The 10,205-nt window shown below is 52.6% G+C and overlaps 2 protein-coding genes across 2 annotated transcripts; one reads left to right on the top strand and one right to left on the bottom strand.

Moving 5' to 3' along the window:
• Nucleotides 1–234: 234 nt before the first annotated feature.
• On the bottom strand, nucleotides 235–5,180 carry CSUI_002529 (uncharacterized protein; the record flags this gene model as incomplete). The annotated part of the gene is made up of 4 exons (XM_068062729.1): nucleotides 4,086–5,180; nucleotides 3,246–3,464; nucleotides 2,016–2,359; nucleotides 235–1,331 (listed from the first exon to the last, which is right to left on the bottom strand). The coding sequence occupies exons 1-4, from the start codon at nucleotides 4,862–4,864 to the stop codon at nucleotides 235–237; spliced, it is 2,439 nt and encodes an 812-aa protein (XP_067925296.1). The 5' UTR covers nucleotides 4,865–5,180.
• Nucleotides 5,181–5,879: 699 nt separating this feature from the next.
• On the top strand, nucleotides 5,880–10,083 carry CSUI_002528 (ku70 ku80 beta-barrel domain-containing protein; the record flags this gene model as incomplete). Its single annotated transcript, XM_068062728.1, has 3 exons — nucleotides 5,880–7,711; nucleotides 8,565–8,685; nucleotides 9,365–10,083. Coding segments are annotated over exons 1-3 (1,458 nt in total), but the record flags the coding sequence as incomplete, so codon positions are not given.
• Nucleotides 10,084–10,205: the final 122 nt, after the last annotated feature.

Below are 10,205 nucleotides of genomic sequence, written 5' to 3'. Positions count from 1 at the left end.
GAGACATATGGGAAGTTGTCGATACGTAAGGAGCGTATCGACAACTTCCCATATGTCTCTGTAGCCCAAAGTTAGGCGCAAATATAGATGTCCTTGCTAAGCTAAACCATCTCGAATCTTCTGTATCATATCTATTGTATCATTCTTTCGTTGTTGTCAAAGCCTCCACACTTCCCCCGAGCTGCTACTGTGTGGCCAGACAAGCTCTTTTGGGCCATAGTTTGGTCAGTTCTCTTACTCACCTTTTCGTCGTCTTTTCTTTCTCCTTTGTCTATCTTCTTTCTCCCTTCCCCTTCTTCCTCTCCTGCGACGGTCGTCTGTGCCCTCCTCTACACCTCCTACAATGGTGGCGTCATCAAATAAGTTTCCTCCTTCTTCGTTGTCTTCTTCACTTGCTTCTTCTGCCTGCATCTCAACGAATCGACGAAGTGGTGTAGAGACACCTCTGCTCCTCTTCTTTTCGTCGCGCTTCTTCTTACCTTTCTTGCTGTCTCGGTCTTCTTTCTGAGAAGGTACAGATGAAGGCTCGGCCATCTCCTTCTCAGCTCCCCCTATGACCTTACTTTCTTTCTCTGCCTTTCCTCGTCTCTCTGGTGTATGCGTCTCTGGAAACTCCCTGCTAGATGAAGACACGGCAACACTTGTCCTTTCTTCAGATTTGCCTCGAAGAGGAGAAGACGTAGACCGTACCGCTGACGAAGTCTTATCAGGCAGACATCCACCGGCTTTCCGCTCCTCACTATCACAGAGCTTCGACACCCCCTTGCCGTGATCGCCGCCTTCAAAGGAGGGAGAAATCCCTCGGCCATCTCTGAAAGAATCCACCTCTACCGCTTCATCTTCTCCAGCAGAGTGCGGAAAGACATCTTTACTTTGTTTGTGAGTCGGTTCCATGGATTTGCCCTCTTTATCTGAACTTTCTTCTACTGCGCTTTCACGATCTGTTTTCATAGTCACTTGGTTGTCCACTTCACTCTCATCTTTATTCTTCTTCCTCGTCGCATCCGGAAGCTCGTCTCTACCGTGCCTCTTCTCTTTCGCGTCTTCTACCAGCTCCTCGCACTCCTCCTGGACAGACAACCTCTGCAGAAGCTGACGTGGTCTCAATCCCATCAAGCTCATTGCGCCATCCCGCCGCACTAGACAGACATCTAGTACTGGGGAGAATGGCTGCGTGCTCGAGAGACTCTCAACACAGGGAGAAACGTCGGCTTCAGCTTTCACGCTGCCTTCGCTTTCCTTGCTTCTCACTGAGTAAGGGCCAGCAGGCCACGCCGCCAGATGGAGGAGATTCTCTTCATTGCCAGTGCGAGAAGGCGACCCACTGTAGCCTGACGAGAAAGGACGAAGAAGACACCCCTGGTTAAGCAAAGAACAGACGACCGCTGCGCTCAACACTGAGTGAGAGCCGTGACTGAGTCTTCACCTTCTCAAGCAATACGCATGAAAGTAGGCGTCCCTGTGGCATGCGGGCATGCTTGGCCTTTATCGGGTGAAAAAGCAAAAGAGAATATGGAAGCTCGTCAGCTAAGAAATAGAGAGTCGCAAAGAGAAGAGCACAACCGAGGGTGTTCGTCTGTAGTCACTGGTACAAGTAACTTTTCTACTGAAAAAGGACACAAACTCACACAGATATGAGAGGGCAGGCATCCGTCAGTTCTAAGCCGGGGGGGGGAGGGGGGGAAGACGGAGTAATGCTGATGCGTGGTTTCTAGGAAGGTTCTCCATGCGTAAAGAATTCGTCGATGGGCCGGGTCGTCATCCCAGAGCCGGAAAACACTGAGGCACACGAGACTTTCTCGAGGGTTTCGAGGGCTACCTTTCGTGTTGGAAAGGCACCCTCCTATGAACGAGATGTCAGTCGCAATAGACTGGAGTGTGGTCGGCTTCCTTATCTGTGGAGAAAGAACGGCTGACCACAGTATTTACATCTGTTGAATTAGGACGTCTTACGCGCGAAGGGGGAGACAGACACGCCCCCTGCATAAAAAGAGCACGCCAAGACGGCCACTTACTTGTATCGATGGAGAAGAGAAGCTGATGTGTCTCGAGATCCCAAGCGCGTACAGTGCTCCGAAAAGAACCCAACAAGACAGTAACAGACGATGGTGTCCTTTTGTTTGATGTGTTTCTACATGATGATGAATCTGTGCCATCTACCCCTCGAAAAGAACGGGGAGATGAGATACTGTCGTGCCTTGTAGCTTGTAGAGAGACCAAGACGATTTTGTCGAAGACAACAAGTGGATCAAAACCTGCAGACGCGAATGCGAGGCTCTCTAACTTCATAGTACGCATGTCGAGGACCCGCACGTTTGTCGCCCCGGGGATGTACAAACAGGACGTGTTGCCAGGATGCCTGAAGTAAAACAGAAATGGGCAAGAAGGGTGTACAGGTCACAGTTAGGAACACAAGTATACTAGTGGATAGCAAACAGCGTACACATATCTTGAGCTGAAGGCACACATAGGCACATTGCCTATGGCATAAGGCAGATCTCCACACTTTCTTCGAAGAGACATATGCGCAGCATATGTATGACTTTGTCGAGTGTATGTCCTGGGGATAGCCAAGACGTCCATACAAAGCACACAGCGTGCCGGGCCTGAGTGAGCAGGCACGAAATGCAAGTTGTGCTTGAAATATCGAGAGGAATGAATATTGTCTGGAAGCACACCATCGCCAAGCAAGCCCTGCACCTCCGGCCTGCAAAGAAGACACTCAACCACGCGAGGTCGGAGGACAGGTGTTTTCTTGGACCAAGAGTGAAATGTAACAACATCGCTCTCCGGAAGTTCTCGAAACAGAAAAACTCAAGCCAAGCAACACTATAAGCATATTGCACATTCGAGATGAGAATCTGCCTGCACTGTCCTTCTGTGGTGACTTCTACACCCCACTCAAGATGTTTCTGTGCTTCGGGAGGATAAAGGTCTTCACTGGACACTACTCACAAGAAAGGGGGAAACAGAGGGGTACATACGGAAGGCAAGTTACCTCGGTGATTCCGAGATTTGACACGTCTCCCTCTGCCCGAGTGATGAGAGAGGTACATCTGTCAGGAAAGAGCAAGATGATCACCAGTGGCTTTGAAAAGCAGAGAAAGGTTATCAAGCTCTCATGCTGCATGTTCACGCAAAACGTCGGCCCTCGTGTATGTGCCTCAAACTTAGAAAAAAACAAGAAAGAAGAAAGACGCGAACCAGTTGTAGTGCACTTTTACATGTTGTCTGTTTTGTCATACCACGCTGTCTGCAATTGATATCCTTTAGAAACGGCTGAATTCAGCTGTTTCCTGAAGACCTCTTGTTCGAAACACCGTTGGAAGGAGAGGGAACCGTCCTCTTTCTGGGTGTCTCCATCGTCAACTCGCTTGAAAACAGTAAGCTTCCGCGTATTCGCAGATACAGCAATGAATCCACCATCTTCCTGGACGCTCATATGCACTGCTCCTTCTACTTTCCTTGAGAATAACAACAGCACGCACCAGAGGAGCGCTCCCGCGCACTGTGTGTACACCGTGGGCACTGTTGCACGAACACGTCTGTCTCATTTGTATCCAGTCAGCACAACTGACTACATTTCGACTGGCCAAAGAGACAGACAGACATAGCTCCAGGACTTTTGTATTTCGAGGGAAGAAGAGTGGGATTTCTATCCAAGGGAGAACCGGATACACTTTCTCAGTAGAAACATTGTGGAAGGACTGAAGCCAGCTTTGACGCGTCGGGCAGCCATGCACTACAGCTCTGAAAACAAACCCCGGGTTTGCAGGCTTCTGTATGATCCCTGCAATGGCGCCAGCCACGGCCATGTCCACGATCCCTCACGCGGAGTCGTCCATACGTGTCCAATATGAATGTGTCATCGAACAGTAGTCACGATAGATTCCGTCATATTCCTAGGCAGGGCGGCCGTCCACTTGCCGACATTTCACAGACGCAAGCCAAGTTGTTTCTGCAGCCTGGGTGAAGCTACCAGCTATCTCCCGCCTCTTCTCCGGACCGGAGCATTCACTACTTTCTGGGACGACAGAGTGAAGCACACTCCAGAGTGTGCTCTCTTTTGTACAGAAGACGCTTACGGAAGCTCTATACGGTCTCTCCTTCCTTGCCTCCACACCACCACGACCCCATTGCTGTAGAGGACGTACACCTCGAAGTAACTCCGGGCCCTCTCAGTGTCTTCTGATGCGGATCCCCCCTCCGTGCTTGGAATCAGAGGCCTCGGCGACTTCCAAGAGAAGCAGACTGACAAAGGTCTGGCCATTTGTCGACACACCAGGTGCTGGGCCACACACTTCGGATCTTCTAACTTTGCGAGTGTTTCTTCCTCGGCCGACGCCCTCACGGGCTGCGACTGCCAGCCGTAGAGCCACACCTGGCCATTTTCTAAGCCGACAACAAACGGAAGTACAGGAAGGGTGAGTGAGGCTGGTTTGCATTTCTGATCATCGCCCGGGGTGTCTTCAGGAGATGTGTTTGGAGCTACCCCACTTGAGTAGCAGGGAAAGGGCAGCACTGGGGCAACCACGACGACGGGAGACCCAGCACTGTTCGACACCGCAATGGTTGCGGCCGTTCGGTGGGAGAAAGAAGCACAAGAGCAGTCACTCGGTTCCTCCCCTGGAACCGCCTGATCGAAGCACGGGTAAAGCCTTTCTATTGTTGCTGAGTATCCTGACGTAAACAGAGAAGCCGAGCCGCCGCTGAGGAGAGGAGGGCCGCGCGCGTAGCAGCAGGGGGGCCAGGTCCCCTCCAAGGACGCCGAAGATCCTGCCTGAGGTCGCTTGCTGCCAGTTACGTCGGCAGTAGAATGCCACCTAGTGGGGCGGAAAACAGCTGGAACGCTATGGCCCGCCATACTGAAGTGAAACAGGTGTCACAGACGTCACTGATACCTGGGCCATAGCAAACGAGAGTCTTCTGCGAGCATGAAGCAGCCGGAAAACAACGCCGCACGTGAACCTCCAACCTGAGATTGCGGAGAGGACCTCAGCACAGCGGCGAAACGGAGGAAAAATAGCTCGCCACCCGGACGGCTCCGCAGCCCGATGAAGCGCGAGCGGCACCCGCCGAACGAGCACCAGGTGATACGGGAGCCTAGCAAGACTCGAGGCAGCGCTATTTTCTTCGAGTGTAAAAGCCGCACTGGGGCAGGAAAGTTGCAGGCGCAGACCTTGAAAGAGCTTGGAGACACAAACCCGCCACGTGGCGCCTTTCCCGTTTCGTCAGCGTGGTCCGCTGGTGGTTTCCCATGGGAGGCATGGTGGTGCCCACCAGGCGTGTGTGTGTCTCGGGCTCGACCTTGAATGTCTGGGCCTTAAATATTGCTGCCGGGAGCCTCCGTCTGCATTCGAGCGGGTGACTTGGCAGAGTGTGCGATCTGCAAAACCAACCCGATGAGGACTAACTAATCAAGTGCGTACATTCAGCATGACAATCGTCAGACCGTGACTCGAGAGTGTTCAACGTATTATGCCTTGCTAAAGGACGTCTGCCCTAGGGTTCTCAGCTCGGACATTCTGAGGGAGGCGCACGAGTCTGCCAACCACAGAACTGCTTTTCCGTGCCTCTTCCGATGAATTTGCCGCGATGCGAGGGTCGCCTACAGCCAGCCTGACACTTGTCGGCACCCACCACAGCAATTTTGGGGAAACGACGACGTCCGAAAAAGGCTCAGGTGTTCGGCCGTGAAGACTCCAGCCGCGATGGTACCAGCAGTACACTAGCTTACGTATTCTAGATGGCGCGGCGATGGGGACTGCGTAGTGTGAAGGAGAAGGAGCCCCGTTCACGGACCGATCCGTCGCACCGGTGTACGGCGTGCACTTGCGCGTATGTAGTGTGGCTGCCAGCGCCGGAAGACAAAGGTAAAACTCAGCGGCATTGGCGAAACAATGCTGTCTTACCCTTTGTGACAGTTGCGAGGGCAATAGGGATCGTACCTAACGAAGGCTGTTTAACACGAAGCACTATGGACAATGGGAGCCCCCATGTCCTGTTCACCGGCGAGCCGTACACAAGACGGCTCTCAGTGAGGCCACCACGCATCGACTAACTCCGCCGGTCTCGCGGTAAGCACTGCACCAGCATACTGCGGAGTGGCAGACTCCTCTAGATGGGGTTCAGTATGTGCGCTACGAACTGATATTTTGCATAATCCAATCTCGTCTTCTCGGGGCGTAGAAGTGACCCGGTGCATGCAGACGGCAATCAAGGGAGCTGCAGCGGCTCCAGCTGAAAGAGTTCAAGATACTTGTGCTAACTAACTCTTGTGCAACCCCTGGACGAAAGTTCTCAGGCGCGCGACTATAGCTGCGGAACGAAGTGGTCGAAGCTACGCGTGTTAGTTAGTAACTGTCAATCGTTTCGGCCTCTCCGAGCACGCTTGGTGTGTGTTCTCTCCGAGGTCCGCAGCTGCAAACTCGGGCCCGTAAGCTCAGGGGCCAGTCCAGTCGTCTGCTCAATCCGTTTTCTTGAATGTTACGAAGTAAAGCCTATCGCCATAGCCTCCTCGCTAAGTCTAGCCGTGGATCCGACAGGCGGAATGGCATGTGACGGCTTTTCATCTGCCGCCAGAACCCTCTTTTGTCGGCCCGTTCAGCTGGTCGGACGCGCCCGTCTTCTAGATTAGTCCTCGCAGAAAATGAGTTGCAGGCACATCTGGCAGGTTTTGCCCCCAAAGCTATTGCAAGTCTGGCTTCCGCATGCAAGCCCGCCGCACGTCATGTGCTGGGAACGTTACTTCCATCCCTTGTCCGACTGGTTCGTTGCCCTCCCATTTGCGCTTGTCTCTCTCTGTCCGTGGGAACCTAGGGCAGCAACAGCTCCCGTCTGGAAAGTCTCTGTGTGAGGGAACGTCATGTGTTGCAGCCTGCCTAGGATGTGTGCGGTTGACAGTGTGACCTATGTTCATCCGGACAGTCTTTGTAACTTTCTAGTCGACTATCTGGACGAGAGAATGATGTCGATGCGTCGCTGAAAAGGCCGTACGAGGAGGCTAGAAGAAGTCCCAATCTGCTCGGAACATCGGGCGAGGCCCAGAACCCGCCAACAATTTACTCATTTCTTTTTTCCACTCTGCAACAAAATGGCACTACCTGGACAGAGCTTCAAACGCGTTGTCGTACTTGTTTTGGACTGTGGAGCGACGATGCAGCAAAGGATCCGCGGGAATCCGCCGATAGATAACTATGCAGGCGAGTTTGAGACAGCTTCATCGTCTGTAGACTCAGCTGCGTCCGCTCGGACGAGTTCCTTGTCCTCCGCGAGTGTAAGCACCACGGCCTCGAGTTTGCACCACGCAGCCCCTGGTGTTCACAGCCACAGGACTCACACAGCCGGTAACTGGGACTCCGAAACTGATGAACCTGTTACATCGAATACGAGTGCGTTTGCGGTTATGAAGCGAGCTGCACTAGAGTACGTACAGCGCCTGGCAGCGACTTCCGCGCGGACAGACGTGGGTGTCGTGTGCTTCGGTGGTGCGAGGACCAACAACAGCCTAATGGACCTGGGCGACCAGGAAGGTGGTGCCGACGGAGGTTATAGAAATGTGGAAGAAGCCTGCAAGCCTGAGGCAGCCTCTTGGAAAGCCGTTCGCGCAGTTGAGGAGGCCGAGTGCTCGAATGCTAAAAGTGACGCGGTCGACGGGATTGTTGTTGCAGTGAACATGGTTGAAAAACAGTATGGACCTAAGCTGGCACAGGTGCGCTTTGAAACTAGCCGCGATGGCGACCTAACAATCGTAGAGCAACTTGCTTTTCATGAATTTGTCTTTTGCGTGTCTCCTTCAATTCCATATCACATCGACACACGTCACTTACAATAGACACATGAGCACCGCCCTTCACCGGCGCACCCTTGAGCACATCGGACGTTGCTGTAGCCATCGCTGACCGTTTGAAGAAGGACAAATGGGCGTATGTAGTATGTATTGTGCCCGGTGGCCAATGCGTCTCGTACCCGGGCCGGAAGCGCATGCTTCGCATATCACTTTTCACACTCTGAGCGTCATGTGTGCACATCAGGCTCAAGCACAGACTATTGGGAAGTAGGGATACCCGTGTCGGCACACGAATCGCACGTTGTGGAACGCAGAGGCTGCAAACTGATCACGGCCTCTCTCCAAGCCCGGTTGGTTATGCTAGGCGCACCCTGTACGCCACAGCGCTCCCTAGCCGAGACAAGGACGAGCTGGTTGGTGGTTTGCGGCGAGGCTGATGTGCGAGTGCGTTCTCTTGTGGTAGATCTTGGTTTTAACCAGTTTCGTGAGTGATGAGCACATAGGGATTATATTGTGAAATGTGAAGGAGCACTTTAGAGGCCTCTGCGCTGTGTCTGTGATGCAGTAGACGCGGATATAAACCTGACACCGTGCCTCGCAGAATACTTACCAAGCAGTGCAAGCGTGATAGAGGCAAATGGAGTGGGTCGTCTGGCTGTATCGACGCTACGTATCTTGTCTCTGTGGCATTAATTCTTTTTTTACACACCAGACATTTCTTGTTGCTCAACTTTGGAGAACTTGTGCGTGTGTGTGGGTCCCTGTATGACAATAGAACGACGTCTGTTTCCTGCTTTTCTCGGACTGTCGCGCCACGCTTGCGGACTCTGACGACGTGCTTCCTGTGCTCGAACATTTGAACCATCTCGGCATCCGGGTACAGCTGATTCTTGTTGGTGAGCCACATCCTGCTATGTGGTTACAAATAATTCAATACAGTAGCCGGGGTTCTATGGCTGAGCTGTCCTAGAGCGCCTTGAAGTTTCATTACACGTCGTCTTAGGCGCCGCTCACTAGTAGTAGACCCGCCGACAGTATCAACATGCCTGCATTCGAGGTCCGACAGGATTGTAGCCCCGTCGTGCGTTCTTGGAGGAGAATTGAGGGAATGTCACTCGTCGTCACACAGAAATTTTTCAACAGTGCACCGAATCTAACTATATGCAGCTCTCTGTCATGGTCTTGGAGTGAGGACTAGCACAAGTGTATCTCAGGGAAAGTGTCGTACACGCGTACAGTTGACAGCATTGCTTTTGGTATCGCTAAGATTGCTTTGATGGGACGGGACATCTCCGCCTATGCTGAACTTCGCAACGGCTTTTGGCGCTAGATAGAGATGCAAAGTGTCTGGCACAGCTCTGATTCCAGCAAAGGTGGGATCTGGATGAAGGAGCCACAAGATCGTAGTCCGGTAACTTTTTCGTCTGGTTGCACGAGGCGTCTGCAGAAATACAGACACAAAGGAAAATTCATTGGTGACTTTTGAGAAGAGAATTTCAGTTTGCATACGATGGCGACGCAGCTACAGCTACAAGAAGAAGGTCATTTGATCTCTCCAGTTCTTTGTCTTTTCAGATGGGTCCTTCGGGTGTTCCACGTCGACCTTGCGACTCCCGCTCCAGTCAAGCGACGAAAGTGTATGCAGACAGCTTCCTGCGTTCGAACCACTTGCACAGCTTTGCACTACCCTAATTCCCATAAAGAGCTTCCTCGCTTCGCCAGCGGTACGCCTTTTCTCTCCCCCTTTGAAGCGACTCTCGACGAAATGTCGTGTAAACCTCACGATCTCGTCAGGTTTTCAGATCCCTGTGTACGTCTTTGTCAAAGTTCGGAAAGAGAATTTGCCGACCGTGCGAAAGAGAGTCTTCCTAGGCGTGCAGAGTGCCGCTGGCAGGACCAGGATCAGGAGTCCTTCTTCTGCTAGCGACAGTTCGGACGCTTTACAGTCGCCTTCTAAAGGAGAAACAGGGGATTTGCTCTGGCGTGACCTGCGCGTACACCGGTTCTATTTCCGCGCGAACGATCCAGACAGAAACCCCGTCAGGCTCGCGGACCAGAAAAGCCAGGCGAAATTTCCTTGGCTCTCCGAACATGGAGAGAAAAGTGACAACGGGGGGACGCCAGACGTGAAAGGTGGGCGAGGGGAGAGTGGGGAGTCTGTACAGAGGCTGCACGCCTACCGTTATGGAAAGCAGCTGGTAGCCGTTACCTCGATCGAACAAGAAGCGCTGAAGGAGAAAACCGTCGCAGGTCTTGTTGCTCTCGGTGTTGCCAGGCTCGACGATATCCAGAGATGGTAAGTATCCGTCGTAGTACGGCTCCGGGCATGGTTCTCCGTCTTGCTGTGGGGTAGGGAAACCAAGAGAAAGTTCAAGCGACACTTCCATTTTGTTTTATCTTTAGGTGCTGTATTAGC

The sequence above is a fragment of the Cystoisospora suis genome (genome assembly GCF_002600585.1).
Source record: "Cystoisospora suis strain Wien I chromosome Unknown contig_1058, whole genome shotgun sequence".
Lineage (NCBI taxonomy): Eukaryota > Apicomplexa > Conoidasida > Eucoccidiorida > Sarcocystidae > Cystoisospora > Cystoisospora suis.
This window is presented reverse-complemented; position numbering and strand designations above follow the sequence as displayed.